The sequence below is a fragment of the Cebus imitator genome, unplaced genomic scaffold (assembly GCF_001604975.1).
Source record: "Cebus imitator isolate Cc_AM_T3 unplaced genomic scaffold, Cebus_imitator-1.0 Scaffold463, whole genome shotgun sequence".
NCBI lineage: Eukaryota > Metazoa > Chordata > Mammalia > Primates > Cebidae > Cebus > Cebus imitator.
Genome location: NW_016107778.1, coordinates 1235898 through 1255808, shown reverse-complemented (window position 1 = coordinate 1255808; position 19911 = coordinate 1235898). Strand labels below are relative to the sequence as shown.

The window sequence follows — 19911 nt, the reverse complement described above, 5'->3', positions numbered from 1 at the left end:
GCAAATCAAGTCTTGAAGCTTGGCAGAGTGAGGGTAGATCACAGTCTTTCTTTCCTCCCAAGAAGCCCTGTCTTTTGATGATGCTAAGGACTTGACTAATTGGAAGATGAAAGCTCTTTAAAGGGCCCAGAACAGCAGCTGAGATGCCTTTGGTATCCTGTCTTGGAAGTACAAGCCTGGGGCCCTTATTTCAGAGTCCAAATGATGGGGTGGGCAAGGCTAAAGGAACTTTTTGTGTTGGGAGGCTTGAGAAGGGAATAGTTTTCTCTTTTAAGAAACTGAGATACCTCAAGCTCCGCAAAGTCTAAAATCCCCTCTATTGCTGGCTGTGAAAAATGGACCCTCATTTTCTATCTTTCCCCTGAACCCCACAAAAACCCAAGCCCCTATATTCAAGCCTAATTTAGGTTGCTTCTCTTCGCTTATCTCAATTAAAAGACCGTGTTCCTTGTGATGAGATTATGAAAACTACCTTTAGAGGAAAAAAGAACAAAAATTCAAAAGCATCTGCAACTCAGGGAGTCACAGGCTTAAGAGAAGAAGGAAAAAAAATCCTATCATTCCAGAGTTCAAGACTCTATGGCAGTGTCCACAATATAACCTTGTTTTATCTTCTGGTTGCAAATGGATAAATTTTACCACTGCATCAAGAGGATTAGTGTTTTTGTCTTTAACCCGAGCTATGGCAGAACAGGCTAAAAGGCCCCCATCTGGTCATGATGCCAAAGTCCACAGCAATAGGCATTGAGACACATGCTACTTGATCCTCTCTAAGGACAGCTAGCTGGGATGAATAGCTTATAGTCATCTGATGTAATGATGGCAGCTACGCCAAGGCCAAAAGTAATAGGGGTGGGGAGGATCTGTACCATAATTTCACATTGTTAATAGCAAATAAGCCCCCCATCCCCAAGCAGGAGGCAGTGCAGACTTGGCTGCTAATCAGTGGTTCATCATTTATTGCGGGGAAGGGGCAGGGGGCACTAAAGGTTTAGCCTGTGTAAAGGATGCATGCTATATATGTGTATGAGTGTGTGTGTTTGTGTGGGTGTGTATCTATATACACTATACACACACACACACACACTCACACACATATGCCGTGTGTGTGTGTATAGTGTATATACATACAATATATATATNGGTGTGTATCTATATACACTATACACACACACACACACACTCACACACATATGCCGTGTGTGTGTGTATAGTGTATATACATACAATATATATATGTGTGTGTGTGTGTGTGTGTATATATATATATATATATATATATATATATATAATCACTAACTTGGCAACTGGAATAGGCACAAAATTACAGCATCCCAAACCCGGCGTGGGTCACAAGAAGAAACCCCAAAAGCAAAAACTGGAGTGCAGTAGCAGCAGCAGCCTCCCTGGGCAGATGTACTTGAGTTGAACGTGGCCATAGATGGCAGAAGAGGGAAGTGGGAAAACTAAGGTGAAAACTCCTAAGAGTTTTCCTTGGCCCAAAGGATTTTCAAGTTAAACAGCAACCCCCCACCCTCCCACCCCTCTGCCCAACCCCTGATCCCCATTCACATGCTCAGGCCCCGTGCTCTCACTCCAGAATTGTTAACTACTTGGCTAGGTTTCCATTCATGGCAGTGGAGGAGTAGCTGGTGGCAAGAGAGGCACCTTGCTCGGGACTCTCCTTTGATAGATCAAGGCTGGAAGGCCCATAGTGAGTGGGCTGAGGCTGGGGGTGCTCAGGCCGGACCCTGGGCAGCTGAGGAATGCCATGAGTGATGCCCACAGGCTTGGCCTGGGGCAGAGGGCTGGGGCTGAAGCCTCCAGAACTTGAAGAGCAACTGGGCTCATCAACAGGCAGCAGCACATCTCGAGGCCTGGCCCTCATACTCTGGGAGGCCTGTGGCTGGAGGTTATAACAAGGGCCCATGGGCAAGTGTAGGTGTGAGGGACGAGCTAGCTGAGGCCTGGATTCCCCAGGTGCTCTAGACTCTGGCACTGATAGCGACATTGACGTGGTCATAGGAGGTACACAACAGGTTGCTTGCCCATATGGAGACTGGCTGGAAGGCCTGTCCAACTGGTTGGGGCTTACCCAGGCAGGGCCTGGCCCCACTGGAAGAGGACAGGGAGCCCAAGCAGGCCAATCGTAGGCCCCTGGGGGTTCAGTATAGAGGGAAAGGGGACTGTCTCGGCCCCATTCTCCTTCTTCCTCCTCTTCATCTTCTTCATCTGAATCTTCCTGCTGGGCCTGAAGTTCATCAGACTCCAAGTAGCCCTGGGCCAAGTGGGAATTGGAGAGCTCCATCTCCAGGGTCTCTGCAGTGTCGAGGGAGCGGCTTCTCCTGTTGAGGGCCATAGCAGCAGGTGGAGGTCGAGGGTGCATGCCAGGAAGTCCCAAGTATCGAGGGAGGCTGCTCACACCCCAGGGCAGGCCTTGGTAGAATCGACTGTGGTAGTTGTTGAAGGCATGTTTGTGATAGTAGCCCAGCTCAAAGGCTTCCAAGGAGGCTGCAAGATCTTCTTCATTGTGGAACTCAGGATTCTCTTCACACTTGCCTTCCCCATCCCGTTCCACATCAGCAATGTCAAAGGTCACCATGGGAGGCAGCTCAGGGAGGTTTTGAGTGAAAGATGAGTCAGAGTCAGAGCTGCAGGACATGCTGGAAAAGATGTTCCCATTGCTGGTGAACTCTACCAGGGCCTGTGAGAAACTCACAGTGGCATTCCCTTCCTTCTCAACCTCTTCTTCCTCTGGATCTTCAGGGGGGGAATAGGTAGGGTAGGCCCTCCTGGGAGATCCTCCAAAATTTGCTTCTTGCACGTCTGGCTCAAACATGGCATCACTCTGGAAGAGCTGCATCAGGCAAGTACTTTGATCTTTCTTGGAGCAGGTTCCTTCAAAACGCTTCTCCAGAGGACGGAAGTCCCTCCAGTCTGGCTCGCTGCTTGCAGTGGTGGGGAAAGCTGAGGTAATTCCCCGGTGGGAAATCTGCGAGGCCCCTGATACCCCTGCCACCAGGCCCATCACTGATGGGCCTAAGGGCCTCATCTGATACTCTAAGATGGGCTTCTCCTGTCGGATCTGGGCCTCTCGGACTTGAGCCTCTCTAGAACGAGCCTCTCGGGCCTGGGCTTCTCGGGTTCTGGCCTCCCTGGCATGACCTTCCCAAGTGTGGGCCTCCCTGGCATAGGCTTCCTTGCCATGAGCCTCTCGAGTATAGGCCTCCCTGGTGTGGGCCTCCCTAGCCTGAGCTTCTCGGGCACGTGCTTCCCGGGCCTCAAGCTGCTCCCGCCGAAGCTCCCAATACAACAACTGTTTCTGGATGGTCACTAGCCGTTCCTCCTCTGTCTCCATTGCCCCAGGTGGCCGGGAGGAAGAAAAGGGCTCAAAGTTCAAGAAGGGGTCAAACATCTCAGAGCTTCGACCATGGAGGTCATAAAGGCAGTCATCCCCAGGTGGAGAGTTCTCAAGACTGTCATCTGGCTCATAGAACTCATATAGGGCATCTCCACTGTAGCTGTCTCGGGGCAGACAATCCCTGCGGACAAGACCCAGGGTCTCACCTGAATCATCCTCAAATCCAGGTGTAGTGGAGTCATAATAACCTTCATCACTATTGGGGGCAGACTCTTGCTGGTCACTCTGAGGAGTCAGAAGTTCCCCAGGGGATAGGCCAGGATAAGACCTAACTGGGTCAAGGAGCATGCAACTGTGGTGGCCTGGGGATGTGGTGGGATGGTAACCCAGGTTCATATTGGGCCTTGGATACATCTGGGCAGTTGCCCACAGATATTCTAAGTCATCATCTTCTTCCTCCTCCTTAACCTCCTCTTCTTCTTCCTGTAATTCCACCTCTTCTTCCTCTTCTTCCTCCTCCTCATCATCATCTGGCAAGGCCATCTCCTCTCCACCTCCTTGGTAGGTCACCAGGCAGGAACTTCGCTTGGTCCCGTCTCGGTTTGCTCTCTGGCCCCCAGAGGCCATGCTGTCTGTCATACTGTCCATGTCCTGTTCTGCTATAATGTCGCCACAACCTGTCAATGAGTCAAAGCTTTTCAGGGATGTCACATCCCCAAACAAGAGGCTCAGCTGGTCACCCACAGGACCATTGGGTGGGTTTACCTCTCCTGCTACCACCTTCTCCCCTGTCTCTGGGCTATGGGGCTCCTCTACGCTACTGGCTTCAGGGGCAGGCATGGGTTGCACATGTGCTGAGGCACAGGCCTCCATGGGTTTTTCTGGATCTTTACAGGCCACTGTCTCAGTAGCTGGTGTAGAAGGCTCTGGTGTTGGAGAAATTTTTGGCCCAGGGACATCTTGAGGGGTAGCATTTTCCTTTCTAGGGCCTTGGAAGTTCTCCTCAGAGCAGGGCACCCAAGGGGCTGAGCTCACGTGCTCATGAGGCCTGGCTCTGGCCTTCTTAGGCCCCTTGGCCCCTGGCTCACTTTGCTCAGCCCCAGTGACCTTGCTCTTCCGATGACGGCGAATACTGCTAAAAAAGCCTTTTAGACCTTTCTTTGGCTTGGACATAGAGGGAACCTTCTCAGCCCCAGCTTTCTCTGTGGTTCCAGCCACAGGTGTCTTACATCTGGAGCCTGTCTCCAAAGCCCCATGGGCACTTTGACAGCTGGGAAATCGGCAGGGTAACTCAGGCAAAGGCAGGGAGAAGCCAGTTCCTTCACTAACAACATCTTCAGGGCCATGGGTTGCTTCACTCAGGCCATCGTGGGTCTTGCTCTTGCTGAGACCTTTCTTGGAGCTGCCTTTCCCAGAACCTTTGCTCCGTCCCCCTCCAAAGAAACTAGGCAGAGTACAGATACCCTTCTTGCCACCAAAGAGTTTCATGGCAGTTTTCTTCAGCCTACCTGGGCCAGATGAGGATGGCTCTGAAGTTGGTCCTTCTGTCGCTTCAGCTGCCTTGTTCTTGGCTCCTTTTTCTGCCGTTTGTTCATGAGTACTCCCAGAGGCTGCAGCTCCCTTGGCCTGAGCAGCTTCATCCTTTCGGGTCTCCATGATGATGTGGACGACTCAGGTATGCCCAGCTGGAAATGCAGCCTCAGGCTTCCAGGCACTGTTACAACATGATCAATCAGGAAGCATCACAGTGGGGTCTGGAGGAGATGGGAGAGACAAAGACAGAGAGACTGGTGAGCAAGCATCCAGGTTGGGTTTGCTTTCATGGGACATCAGGCTTGGGTGGAATGAGGAATAAAGTAAGGGAAAATCGGAGCAAATCTTAATCTATTCCATATGCTTGGCTTGCTGGGCCGGCTCCCTCTGGGCCCCAAGGCAGCAAAATTCTACACTGAGCAAGAAGCCTTCACCCCCTGCCATCTTGCTGGGTCCACTCCCTTCAAACAATCCTAAGCTCAGGGGAACACTGGGTAAGGGGATCTGCAGATGTGTGAAAAGCCTAGCGGTGCTATTGGCTGTAAGAGGTATTATCAACTATCAAAGGGGGTGAGGATAGGGAGAGACAAGAAAGGCAAAAGAGTGTTGGCTCTAACATCACAGAATTTTTAGAAAGCATCTGGCAAAACAGTCCATTGAATCCTCACAGGGTTCCACTAGATTCAGGCCTCAGTTTCACATTAGTCTGGGCTCTCACTGACATTTTGTCTGAGACTGAAAAGTGGACCCGAAGTTTCACTTCCTGTCCACAGCTTCCTAAATTGCCTGCAGAACCATGCTCAGGCCTTCAGAATCTCAGAATAGGAGCCTCACAGATCCGCAAACTAGGTCTGCAATCTAGGACCTGCTAAGAGAATGAAATGGGAGTCTCAAGAAAGGTATGTTCTGGGCTTCAATATTCGCCATTCAAGAGGCCTACCAACATCTTTTCCTCAGAAAGGTGATATGAGGGTGGATCTAAGCCAGACTCTCTATTGGCTGTCCTGCTGGGAAGACATTTTAATGTGGTCATCAGTGGAACCCCAAATTCCACTTGAAGACGATGAGGCGGACTGTTCTCCTGTACTCTCCTCCTCTGAACATTTTTGTCCCCAAAATGTTAGCTCCCTATCTAGGAAGGGAACCCTAAAGGCACTGCATGATTCATATTCCTGGCATGTGAGATAGGTTCCCAATGGCTTTTTAAATAAACACACCTGATGTAAGCCACATCTTCTGGTCAAGGCTCTCAATTCTCCAAATGACCAAATACCAACAGAGATGGAATAAAAACAAGACATAGCTACTACCCACCACAACATACCTCTGCAACTCTGGTCATCGGCTAGCTCAGTGATCAGCCTGCTAAAACCTGATGACCCCTCCCTGGGAAGTCCCTCACCAATGTGTTCCCTCTCTGTAGAGTAGCCACCAGCAGATGGGAGATCCGGGAGGAGAGGGGAGAGGGGAAGGGGAAGGGGATGGGCAGGGAAGAAAGAGGAAGAAAGAAAGAGATAGGTAAGTACTCTTGGTCCAGGAATAGCTGGCCGGGACACCAGGCCTGTGACTGGTTGCCACAGTAATAAGACTCACACATTCACTTGAAATGGAAGTCTGTGGACCAGCACTGAGGGTAGAAAGAGGCTGGCAGCTATACTCTAGCCTTGGAGGCCCTGGTTGTGTCTTGCAAATATTAATTTGTGCCTGCTGCCTTGCTTGTCATGACACTTGGATCATGTGATCATCCAAGCTTCCATCAAGAACACTCTGCATAACTGAATATTAAGACTGGAGCAAGATAACAGCTGGTTATCTAGAAAAGAAAAGAGCAAGTGAAAAGAGGTGTTCATTTGAACCTCTCTGTGGAGAGATCTACATTGCCATTTGCTCAGGTTAGAAATTTTTCTGTGACATATTTTGACATCACACTGGTCCAACTCAGCCCTGCAACTGATAGCCCTACAATAGACAGTGCCCCCTCCCACCTCCAAATACACACACAATCATACCTAAACACACAATTACCCAGTTTTCTGCCCCTGGGTCTGGTGGGAATAGGGGCCCTATCATTTCTGAATGCCCCATTTTCCACAGCACATTTTTACCTCAGCCTTAAAATTACTGCTAAGGTTATCATCACAGTGTTGGGGATAGGGGAGTTAGGGTGGCAGTACTGGAATTGTTTGTGAAATTCTATTCCCTTCTGGAATTCAGTGCTGCAGGCCAGGCAAAGAAGGGAGAACTCCCAGCCTTTGCTTCTAGAAAGCTCCTAGGCTAACAGAAGAGTCCTATATGTAACAGTCTGTTAGGAACTGGACCACACAACAGGAAGTGACTGGAAGACAGGAGAGCGACGTGAGCATTACCTGAGCTCCGCCTTCTGTCAGATCAGCAGAGGCAGTAGATTCTTGGTAAGAGTGTGAACCCTATTGCAAACTGCGCATGCGAGGGATCTAGGTTACACTCTCCTTATGAGAATCTAACAAATGCCTGATCATTTGAGATGAAGCATTTTTAACCCAAAACCAACTCCCTCTCTGTCCGTGGAAAAATTGTCTTCCACAAAACAGGTCCCTGGTTTCAAAAAGGTCGGGAACCACTGCCTTCAAGAATAGCCCGTTATTTCTCAAGTTGGTTGGTGGAGTGTCATTCTTTACACCTGGTAAACATACTCGGAGATAAATGTGAAAGGCAGAAAGACACTCCATAAGCTGTGAAAAGCTGCCTTGAGGTGGCATTCAGTCTGGGTCTTGTCAGGGAAGAGGGAGTGGCCATGGCAGTGATTTAGGGGAAGGGGTGCTTGAAACTAGTAAGTATGTCTGGGCCTCAGGGAAAACCTAAGAGCCAAGTGAAAAAGTTTATGTGCCTAGACATCGTTGTGAATCAAAGGCTGACTTGTCCTGCTGGGTTTGGGGCTGGAGTTCCTGGGAACAGAGGGATTAGGCAAACTGAATCACAAAGAAGGCTACTTTCCAGAACATTGATGCCCCAGTTGGAGGACAGTCTCTTTGGGCTTTCCCTTTCCCTTGCTCCTATGCTCTGTGGGAGTAGAGGGCAGCCCACCCACCTCTCTCTGTATGGTGCCCTTTCCTGCCACAGGGAGCTGCAGTGTGTTGTGGAAGGAGCCATGAACCATAGGGCTGGAGTCCAGGCCATGTCAGCCTCCCATCTGCCAAGGGACCCTGAACAGGCCAATGTAGCCTGCTGAGACTCAGGTACATGTGAGCTATTTTGAGATCAAAACACCTCCTCTGCCTATCCTTCTACCTCCCCACTCCAACTACAGTGGTGTGAGGATTAGATGTGGTAATGGGCTCAAAAAAGCACTTTATAAACTGTGAAGTACAGTGCAAATGAGGAGGATTGTCATTACTCTTATTATTACTCCTTCCAGGTCAGATCCCAGTTTCTTAGGAAGCAACAGACTGTGTGTTTAAGACTGCTCATCTGGGAAAACGATTCACTGTGGGAAGTTAAGGGACTAGCTGCCTTGGCTCACGTTAAGGGGAGACAGGTGTGAGGGGATTTTTTTTTTTTTTTTTTGGAGACAGAGTATCGCTCTGTTGCCAGGCACCAGGCTGGAGTGCAGTGGCGCGATGTTGCCTCACTGCAACCTCCGCCTCCCGGGTTCAAGCAAATCTCCTGCCTGAGCCTCCCAAGCAGCTGGGACTACAGGCATGCACCACCACGCCCAGGTAATTTTTGTATTTTTTAGTAGATATGGGGTTTCATCATGTTGGCCAGGATGGTCTCGATCTCCTGACCTTGTGATCTGCCGGCCTTGGCCTCCCAAAGTGCTGGGATTACAGGCATGAATCACCGCGCCCAGCCAATGAGGGGATTTTAAAGAGGTGCATGAATCTATACAAACTCTTCTGCTAAGACGGGTTTGAAAAGCCCTCTGTGTGTGTTGTGGGAGACAGATGAACTAAGCAGGGTGTCCCTGGGATGGAGTTTCTCTTCCTCCAGTTCAGACCCTTCTCCTAACCAAGCCCAGGGTCATCTTTGCTGGCAGGTACCAACCTTAAACTGGTACTCTGCGTTTTCTCTCCCAGAGCCATGTCCCCCCACAGCCATTCACAGTGTCTCTGCCTATGTCACCCAGAACACTGAAAAGGAGGGTGGCAGGGTCACCCATAGCTGGTAGCTCCCTAGCCTAGCCCCACCTAGCTACCTCTGCCCCAGGCCTCTTCTCCATACTTTGCTACTCAACCTGGTGCCAAAGCTATCCTTCCTCAATAGGTTATGAAGTCTTTCTTTACTTAGGACCACAGGAGTTCACCAGGAGAGTGTGGTGGGGCAGAAAGCAAAGGAGACAGCAAAGGACAGATTCTGCAGGTCCCCCAGGCTGGCTCTGGCTTTCCCTGGGGGTCCTGCCAAGAAAGTGGCACTTGCAAATGCAGGGCCCCAAAACCCTCATGTTTCTCAACCAATGTAGCTGAGTTTCGGGTGGCCTGGGGATTAAGAGAACCCTCCCAAGCCACTCTGCGGTCCCTTGCAGGGGCTGCCTGTTGCAGCTGCTGCTATCATGACAGAAAGTATGCTGTGATAGAAGTTGCTGGTGCCATTCCACCTCCCTCAGGCCATTCTGAGGCCAGTAGAAGCCTGGCTACAAAGGAAGAGCTTCTTCCTTCTCCTCTTCACTTAAAACATAGGCAGTAGGCCAACCACATACCTGCCCTAGAGACCCTTCTCAAGGAGAAGGTACAGCTGCAACATGAGCCTTGCTCCAAATCCACTTCCTGGGGCCAGCTTGGCCAACTTAGATAGGGCTGAATTAGGGGAAGAAAGAGAAGCATGTGGATTTATGCAGTAGTTCCAGAGGCATGGCCTTGACCAGCTATCATTCCTCAGGCCTGTTCTAAGCAGTCTTCCTGGAGGCAAGCCCACTTCAGGTCCACCTGCCCTTCTGTATGCTGGGGAGGGTTGGTTATGGAAAAAATGGTGAGGATGGCTCTCCAAAGAGCTGGCCAGTTCTGCGCTGGAATCAACTCTGCCCAGCTAGGGGAAATCCAGCAAGTTTTTTCATGTGTTTATGCCTCAGTTTCCTTAACCGTTAAATGAGGCTATTGAGAGTGCCTACCTCTTAAGGCTATTATTGTAAGAAGTAAAACCAATGCACATAATGACCAAATCAAGTGCATTACATTGCAGAATCTCAAAACATTATAGTAACTAACTTTTATTCATATTTTATTCAAACTATGGTAGGACAATTCCTAGAAGTAAAATCATCTCAGTCAGGGTTGAATAGGGTGCTCCCTAGGGCTCTGTGGGTAAGTCACCAAACCTCCTTGGGGCTCAGTTTCCCCAAATGGCAAATGGTAAATGAGGATAACTGTGTGGTGATGTCTTAGGAGGCTTTACTTGCTCATTCAGCCAACTTTTGATATTCAGGGACTTAAAAGAGTCAGCAACTGGCTAGCAGCCAAGGATTACCTGGGACTTTCAACTAGCCAGGTTCTGTAGCCCAGGTCAAAGTCAGCTAAAAGTACCAACATCAAAAGAAATGCAAATCGACAATACCCTCAGGGTATTCACCGCTTTACCCTCAGGGTATTTACCCCACTCCCGCAACCCCCATTTGCCTCCTCAGCCACCCATTAATCAGGCCTGGTGGGGGATGGCAACTCCTTGTCACAGAGGAGGAAACTGTACCTAGACTTGGGAGAAGACTTGTCCAAGGTCACATAGTGCAATGGTGACAAACCCACACTAGCTCCCAGGACTGTTGAGTCTGAGTCTCATGCCACTCTGCTGTATTGTGCAGGCCACCAATCAAAGGAGGAAGACTGAGTGACAGAACTGCAAAGGTTCCCCTCATATCAGTAGGAACTATAATCTCCCACTCCCATCCCACCTCTGTTCCAGTCCAGCTAAGCCTTCTTTGCAGCATTTCCAGTCCTCACTGGTTGCCACCGTTCGGGCCCTGCAAAACACATTCCAGAAAGCCTGCTGACAGCAGAATGCAGGGGCCAACAACCCAGCCTGTGGCTGCTCTCCTCACCAGCAACCCCACCACCACTCCTCTCAAACTACAGGACATGTCACTCTACTCTCCTTTTCCTTAAGAGATACGTTTGAGTGGCCCCAAAACCAGAAACCTGCCAACATGGACAAAGATGCAGAATTTGAGCTATTTAAAGAGAATGACTTCTCAGATTATCTGGAACTTGAATGATCTATTTCTAAAACCCATAGCTAAGTACTCTTTGCTCAGGGCCTGAAGGAAGGCTTGCTTGGCTTGGTATCCTCTGATGGAGCTGCAGAGGCAGCTGGCAGAGCCCCCTCAGCTACACCTGCAACCACTCCTCCTCTAATTTCCAGCCTTCCTGCTGAGGGGCACCTCCTGCCTGGGGGCATCTCACCAACTCCAGAGGCAGCAAGACCCCAAACTGGGACTTCTCTCCTCTGCCCCTATTCCCCCACCAGCCCCCTCAACTGATTTGTTCACATACTGAGCTTCATGTAATTCATTCATCTCTCTCAAATGGACCCTCCTTCATCTTACAGTCACTACATCTAGCACATAGCAGGAGCTCAAACAACGCTGATTCAACTGAATTCTAACTCAGCTGAAGTTTCTTGGCCCAGAACTGGAATGTCAGCCTCACCTTCTATTGGCTGTGTGATTTGAGAAAGTGGCCTAACCTCTCTGAAACTCAAATGCCTTATCTGTAAAATGAAGAAAATTATATTTATCATGCAAGATTGTGGTAAGAATTAGAGATGATCAATGTAAAAGCAAACTGATAACTAGACACTAAGTGGATATTCAATAAACGGCTCTCATAATGAGGCCACTTGCAGGTACCTTTTCCTCTCCATCACCTCAACTGCCACCCCACATTCTCCAAAGGTGACACAAACCTCTTAGCTGAGCTCCCTCTAGTCCTTCCCTGCTGCAAACCCCCTGGCTCCCCGCTCCGATCTTATCCATCCTGTACACTGTTGCCAGATTCATTTTCTTACAACCCCTATTTCAGCACATCACTCCTCCATTTACCAAATTATTATGCATTGCCTATAGGATAAGGGCCAAACCTCTATGTCTGATGTTGATGGCTTGCTCTCCCTGAGTGCCCCTTGCAAGTTTCTCAGCTTTGTTTCTCTGCCTCTTGGCCCCAGCCCCAAATACACAGGGGCTTGCCCAGTCTGGGAGATGTGGTAATCCACATACCACCTCTCCCTAGAAATGGGCTTTCCTGGTGAGTCTTCTTAGTGCCCCAGGTCTCTCCTCAAGCTCTTGAGGTCCCCTCCCTGCCCAGCTTCCCTTGAATGACAGGGCTCTTACTTAACATTCCCATCCCAGGCTCCCAAACTTTCTTAGAGAGAGGTGTATCTGAGGTGGGTACCATGCCTGCCTGCATAGGCTTCAACTAAGTCAGTACTAGACCAGCTAGAGAGTGAGATCAGACATGCACCAACTCTTCCCCACCCCCTGTTCAAATGAAGAACAGGAGAGGAGCTAACTCCAGGGAAACAGATGTGACAGAGCAGCTGAGGAAACCTTACAGAGGAGCAGCTGGGCCAAGTGAACAATGGAGGCCTCTGACTTTCCTATGTGTCCACTCCCCTCTACTAACCATGCCCTGTGGGAAAGGCCAAGTGAGGAAACTGAGGCTTGGGAGGGGACTAGGAGAATTTGATTTGAGGAAGAACTCGATTTGAATTGGGGACCAGGAGCTTTGGACTTCTGTGTAAACTTGAGCAAATCCTTTCCCTGTTTTGGACCTCAGTTTCTTCATCTAGAAATGGGAGATTGGACCAGGGAGTCTGCTTGCTCCAGATTGCCCTGAAAGGTAGGAGGGAGTGATCCTGTGCCCAGTTTTCTACTGGCTGCTGAGTCAGGAGGCATAGCAAGGAACACCGGATCGGCTGTGGGGGTCCTAGGTCTTACTGGTAGACCTGTTATCTAGCTGGTTGGACCTAGTTCACCACTTCAGGACAGAGGTGCACTGTAGCCCAGCCTCACTTCTTGCATCACTTCTCAACATTCTGCTCTTTCAAAATGCACTGGGCCTGGCCTGTGAATATGTCCAATATATCCAGAAAGGAGGGGGCCCAGAACTGGTCATGCCACTCCTCACTCCCCTGAAAAGAGCCACAGCCCCCGGCAAGAAGGCCGAGCAGATGGAGAGGAAGGGTTAAGGCATGCTGACTGGGGATGGAAGGTTAGTATCCACATCTGCTTGGAAGCCCAGCAGGGGGAAAAAACAGTATGAGATGAAAGCAATGAAAGCTCTATGATGAAAAAAAAATGCAGACCAAAGGGTCACAAAGGCCCCTGCAGCAGCAGTGTGCCTGCCTATGACCACACCATGCCCCTCAGGCCATTTTCTCCATTGTTCATATTTTCCCCTAATTCTAAAAGGGTGGAGGGAGCAAAGTACTCTTAATAGGCTGGCACCTGTACCTCTGTAGTGGTTCTGGTTTCCCTGCCTGCCTTTGCTAGAAATACACTTATACATGCACAGGTTTGAAAAATAAGACAAACCAGTGGAGATGGAAGACTCTGAGATTATTTAATTCAAAAAACAGAAGTTGGGGGTGGAGAGAGAGAGTTTAATGTCTATGAAATCTCTATTGGATTATTAAGCAGAAGAGCAATGGCGGCCTGCTGCTCTCAGCTCCTTCCCCCAACACACACACATACACACAAACACACATGCAAGGTTTAACTACAGCATGAAAGGCTCAGAATAGCCCTGAGAATGAACTGGACAATGAGGCAGGTGACCCAGGAATGAGTGACACAGAAAGGCTATGAAATATTGCCATGGGGGCTTAACCCTTTATCACCCACTGCATCTGCCCAGACAGGATTCAGGCAGGGAAACTGAAATAACATTGGACATTATCTCTTCTAGCCTCAGGTAGCCTATCTGTTAAGCAAGGGGGGCTGGAAACCCCTTCTCCCTCTTGGTTCTACCTGCCAGGCTTGCTGCTGTTTCCTAGCGGAGCAGGGTTGTTTCTCCCATACACACTATCCAAAAGTGGAGATGTAACAGTTCTTGAGAAATTTTGTTTTTTGAGACAGGGTGTTGCTCTGCTGCCTAGGCTGGAGTGCAGTGGCGTGAACATGGCTCACTGTAGCCTTGATGTCGCAGGCCCAAGAGATCCATATGCCTCAGCCTTCCGAGTAGCTGGGACTACAGATGCACACCACCACCACTCCAGGCTAATTTTTTGTATTTTTCATAGAGATGAGGTTTCACCATGTTGCCCAGGCTGGTCTCGAACTCCTGGGGTCAAGTGATCCACCTGGCTAGGCCTCCCAAAGTGCTGGAATTGCAGGTGTGAGCCACCATGCTTGAGGAATTTTTTTTATTTTTTTATTTATTTTGTTTTATTGCATTTTAGGTTTTGGGGTACATGTGAAGAACATGCAAGATTGTTGCATAGGTACACACGTGGCAGTGTGATTTGCTGCCTTCCTCCCCTTCACCTATATCTGGCATTTTCCCCCATGCTATCTCTCCCCAACACCTCCACTATACTAGGAGGGGGTCATTAGACTGACAAATTCTTCTAACTACTTCCTCTCCTTCTGAAATGTTTAGTCCCAGCAAAGCTGCAGACCAAGACCAACAGGCAAAAGAGACATGAAACGACAGAGAGGTTCCCCTTATGAAGCTCCCAAGTTAACTCAGTCCCCCTTTCCTCTTAGGGAATGAGGGAGGTAAGATGAGGGTGATGGTTAATGAGATCTGCATTGATTCCTGTACAGCAGCCCTTTCCACTGGACACAGTAGAAAAGGGCGCTGTACAGGAAGCAGCAGTCTATCCCTAAATAGCTGTGTGACCTTAAGCAAGCCCCTGTTGCTTTCCAAGGCTCAGGATTCCCATCTGTAAGCACAGGGGTTCAATCTGGTGCTAACCCAAGGACCAACAAAAGCCCATCAGCAGAGGCCTGGGGAACACTTCTCAGACCCAACCATGTTGGTATTTATGCTCAGCTTCCTACTTCTTCCTGCCTTTTTCCCTGCAATTCCAAGAGGAGGCTGACATACTAAAACTTTCTTTTGGAGGTAGCCTGCCCACAGGTCTATTTCCAGATTCAAAGGTGGCCTCTTACCTGCCTGACTTTGCAGCATGCTTCTGATCCCTTTCTAAGACCCCATTCTAAATCTCATTCAAAAAGTTTGTGTTTATTACAGCATATTTATATAAAAAAATACCAACTCCCTGCCAAGTCCCTACTCTTTGATGTCCCCTTCCCCTAAAAGGATCAGATTGCCTTTCCACAGCCTGGCATCTGGGAAACCCCACCACTGAGCCTCAACCTCTTCTCTACCTCTGAGCCACACCATCTAAACCAGAATAGACTCAGTCACTCCCCTCTCCCTGCCTGTCAACCACTCTCTCCCCTCCCATTCCTAGGTCTGCTTACCCTTTGCCTACCAAACACCTCTACTTTCTGGCAGCTTCCAAGGACGATCCCCCTGCTTATACAGATCTTTGATCTCTCTCCCCGTAGTTTGCCTCTAGGCTCATGAATCAGCAACCAAAGACATGCATAGTCTGGGGTCTGAGCATTCCAAATCCTGAACCTGTTGTTGCGAGAGGATATATCCTAACTTCTTTTTCTTGTAATTGCAATCATCCCCCTTCTAATTCGTCCTCATTAGGCACAGTCAATACATATCTCAGCTTTGAGTACCATTTCTCTAGTCACTTTCATATGAATCAAGTTAAGCACAAATTGGAAAGGCAAAGGTCTTCTCGAAAACTCTACAAAGAAAGCAAGTCCTTCTGGAACAATCATTACACTTGGCTTTGAGAGGCTTGTGGCCGAGGTCCAGGTTTTATTTACTCCTCCAAAGGGTTCTGAGAGAACCCAGACATCCATGATATCAGAGAGACAAAACAGAGGCAGGCCAACTTAATTATAGTCTGCCTCCTATTATAATTTAAGCCTGAATATGCCCAGGAGAAGTAGGCAGCCCTGGAGGAGTTCCGAGAGGAAAGAAGGCAACATGGGTGGGCAAGACCCAGGCAAAAAAGGCACCAAGGAAAAGGTAGGCCCAGAACAGGGGTCTGAGAAGGAAGATTTGCACAGGTATAGGCTGAGTGGGTTTGAGCGTGGGCAAGGGAGTTACATAGAGCACATACATTAGGTGCCTGTTGGCCTGAGACAAGGCAGAGGGCAGGTCCAGCCCTGGGATGGAGATGCCCAGCTGCAAGTAGAGGTTTGTGTTGGGGCCTAATCAAGGTGGGAGGAGGGTGACTGTAGTGTGATATCTGTGGTCCCGGCTCCTGTCATAAAAGTCCATATCTAGCCTTCCCTCAACTGAGGGATTTACTGGGTCTCATTGCCCCTCCTCAAAGATGCCAAAGCTTTGCCTGGGCCCTGCAGGCCGCAGGGCTCTCCAAACAAGAGGTTAATCAAAGGTCCAAGAAGAGCCTACCAAGCCCCTCAGTTGCTTCCTCTGTCCTATTCCTCAGAAAGGCCTAAGAGCTCACTGCCAGAGGTGCACCGTGGTGCAGTAACTGTACAGTGGGTGGGGCTGAATGAGGGGAGCCGCACTGGGGGAGGGGGCTCTGCTTGAATCCCAGTGGGGCAGGCAGCCCAACAGTGCAGTGCCCTGCCCTCCACCTTGCCCATGCTGCTGCAGCAGGCAGGCAGAGCCGCAGAGGGAGGTATTTCTGTGCAGAACAAGGCTCGCCTTGACCCCAAGGCCCATGCCAAGGGGAGCGAGGCCAAACATAGACCAGCTCTGCGGGGCCAGTCCAGCCGCCGCCTAGGTGCTTGGGCTGTGACGCATGTGGCCGGCGCAGCCCCTCACCACTGGGGGAGCCCAAGCAAAGTCCAGCGTTCGGGCGGTCACCAGTGTCAGAAGTGTCTCCAGCAGACAATGACAGCGGCCTGGCGGGCTGGGTATGTTAAGTAACTGCGAAGTTGGAGGGTTTGGCCACCCGCTAGCTCTCTTGTACACACAGAGATGGTATGATGCGTTTTGTACTACAATGACGGCCCCTTAGGCCTCTGGCAAGGCAATGCCGCCCAAACGCCGTGTCCATCGCTATTTTTAAACGGGAGGCTCCAGAGAAAAACGCGGCCAGTATCCTCCAAGGGAAAAGGAGGTGAGGCGAGGGGGGAGACAAAGCGGCCTTGCAGCTCTAACTCAAGGACTAGCTTGCGCCGCTGCTCTAACCCAAGGACCAGCAAGAGCCAGGCTGCCAGCCAGCCTGCCCGACCGCGGGGGCGGGCGCCAGATGCGCCTGGAGGCCCAGGAGGAGGGGCGCGGCTAGTTGGGGCCGCAAGGCCAAGGTTCTGAAGGGAAGTGTGCAACTGAGCTCAGCCCACAGGCCCAACTGAACTCCTCAGAGGAGGGGGCAGTCTGTGGATGTCTTAATCTACGCCAAAGCCGGTCTCTGTCGGGCCCAAGCCAGCACGCCAGCTTGAGTCCGCAGAAAGGACAGACAGGCTGGAGATGCACAGGGGAGGGGAGGGGAGGGGCGGCAGCCAGGCAGCCGGGGTGAGCAGTACCCGTGTAACACAGCTGTTCCAGCAAACGTGCTAAACAAAGCTGCGGAGCTCCCGGCCTACAAATGCACGGCTTGGGGTGCTGGCTGGAGGCGCCCTTCCCGGGACTGTGCGGCAGCACGTGCGGGCCCATCTCCGCCTTCCCCGAGAGCCGGGAGGGATGGCCCAAGCTAGCCTGTCTGCCTATCCGCCCTCCCCAATCCCCTCCCCCCAGCCGTGGTCACTTGTGCCCAGGGGACTCACGGCCACTCGGCCTCTCACCCGACAGTCCGCAAAGCGGGTTCCAAAGGAGAGGGGCGAGAGACCGGGACTCCGACCCTCCCAGTCCTCAGTGCACTCCTCCAGTCCATAGGAGCAGAGCACGCGGGAATGCACCCGACCGCGGGCAGGCGGAGGCTCCTGGCTGTGCGCAACGCTTACCCGGCCCGGTCAGGTTCCCAGCCCGGTTATTGTCCGCTGCGCCGCCCTGGGCCGGGCTGCAGCCTCGGCTGCCGCGGCTAAGAGCGCCGCCACCGCAGCTGCTGCCGCTACCGCCGCGGCTCCAGTCACCTCCTGCACTGACTCCCCTTCCCCAGGCTTTGGGTAGCTCCCCCATACCCCCTCCCCCCCGTACTCCATCGCCACCGGGTGGGGCATCTGCGTCCTGATTGGCAGGGGCATGACCCAATCACTATGGTGAGAAGGCGTGCCCGTCCCGCCCACTGTTTTCCTTGGTGCGTTTCTCTTTAAATGCAAATAAGTGCGGGCGTGGTGTTGGCAGGGGGCGGAGAGGGTGCGGAACCCCTGGCTGGGGCTCCCCTCTCCTGCCCCCACGCCCGGCGGGTAGTGGCGTGGCTGTACAGTGGCCTCAAGGAGACGATCCTGCCCGGATGGGGTTCACCGGATCCCTGGAGCTCGGTTTCGGTTTTCACGCACTCCCATTTCCGTGGCCGCTGTGCATTCGCTCTACTGTGCCCTGGCCGCCACCAGGCAGTTTATTCCTCAGCTAGAGGCCGGGGGGAGTAACGAGGCAGAGAGGTTGAGGAACTTGGGGAGACTGCAGAACCTCTTAGCACCTCGGCCTGCCCATCCTTAGTCGTAGAGACAAGGCCCTGCGGATCCTGCCCCAGGCCACCCGGAGGAGGGACTCACCTGCCAGGAAAGTCAGCTGCAGCGCCTGCGCCCCAAATTCGTCCTCCTCTCTGGCACACCAGGGCCCTTAGATACCATAAAGGCCAACTTCCACCCGTTACCGACGTGTTGCCCGGACTCTGCCGCCCAGAGTAGTGAAAGCCCCTCCCCGCAGTTACCCAGCCTGCCGGTGTCGTGGGCCAATTTGGAATCCAGAGCCCGGGGCTCCCCTTCCAGGATTGCTTTCACTTTTCTTCTCTGAGATGATACCTGTTTCCATAGTTTAACCCTCACCCAATTTCCCACCTTCTATGGAATGTGGAGGGAAACTCCAAGGTCTCCAGAGTCCCCCTTCCCCCAATCCTTTGTGAGCCTGGCTTTGTGCAGGCCTTCTTCCCTGAAAAGTCTAAATATTAAGAGGAAAATCTTGCCTGGGTCCAAACCGGAGGTCAGCCTGAGGACAAAGTGAGGAGGCCTGTACCAGCCTTGTCTGCTACTGTGTGTGGGATGTGGCAGGGAGCCAGCCGAACTTGGGTCTCTAGCCTAAGGAAGTTAAGTGGCATTAGTGGCTGCCAGGGCCAGGTGAGTTGAGGCAACAAAGAATCTAGTTCTACCACTAGTTCAAGAATATCCAGAAGGCCCAGCCCTAAAACTCTGTGTGTGTCTAAAAAGGGAGGTGGGGGGATTAAAGTTAAGGATAGGGAGAAGGATTAGAGAACAATGTGTGCTATTTTTGCATTGCAGGAGTGTTCTCTGCTGCTTCTGAGTCTTGACAGTCTTGAAAAGATCCAGCTGCTGAACTGGTAAGAGGTAGACTGCTGCCTCTGCATGGGTGGAGCACAGGAACTGACATAGCTGCTGGGGATCTGACTCCACCTCTACCTCAGACTTGCTAGACACCTTGGCCAATTCATTTTCCTCTCTGGGCCAGTCCATCACCCCATTACCATAAGGAGAGGGTAAGCATCATCAGGCCCCCTTGATATCTTTGAGATCTGACAATTCAACTCATTTTCTTTCTATAATATTCCATGACTTTCCGTGGAATATTATGGAAAATATATATGTTCTATCACCTTTCATGACATTCTATATATTGCCAGCAAAACTCAATACTGAACATTAGATTCCCATCCTAGTACCCAGTCTAAATAAATGGTGAGGAGTAGGGAGCTGCTGCTGGCTCATTATGCAACTTTTCCCCATCTGGATGGCTGGACTATAAAGGTTTCCCTGTGGCTATGCTTTCCTGCTTCGCAAAGTCCTGATTCTCATTTGTGGGCCTGATGTTGAAGTGTCTTTTCTTTTCCAGAACCTTCATTATATTTCCTTCCTACCTCATGCCTCTGGACACTGCAACTTGCTCACATTTTACTCAGAACTTTGATTCACTGAATCAGACCAAGATTATGATTCG

General features: G+C 50.9%; 1 protein-coding gene across 3 annotated transcripts; it reads right to left on the bottom strand.

The window, feature by feature from the left end:
• Positions 1–1554: 1554 nt before the first annotated feature.
• On the bottom strand, positions 1555–18670 carry AMER1 (APC membrane recruitment protein 1). Of its 3 annotated transcripts, none has more exons than XM_017512155.2 (2): positions 18516–18670; positions 1555–5115 (listed from the first exon to the last, which is right to left on the bottom strand). In XM_017512155.2, exon 2 carries the CDS (start codon positions 5015–5017, stop codon positions 1610–1612), a length of 3408 nt encoding a protein of 1135 aa, XP_017367644.1. In that variant the 5' UTR covers positions 5018–5115; positions 18516–18670; the 3' UTR covers positions 1555–1609. The 3 variants fall into 3 exon arrangements, with proteins under 3 accessions (XP_017367644.1, XP_037588594.1, XP_017367643.1); XM_037732666.1 differs by lacking the exon at positions 18516–18670 and adding an exon at positions 17805–17979; XM_017512154.2 differs by lacking the exon at positions 18516–18670 and adding an exon at positions 17646–17955.
• Positions 18671–19911: the final 1241 nt, after the last annotated feature.

Bases quoted from the DNA above. Each gene is read 5' to 3' on its own strand.
- AMER1 (XM_017512155.2), bottom strand. From the start codon at position 5,017: ATGGAGACCCGAAAGGATGAAGCTGCTCAGGCCAAGGGAGCTGCAGCC.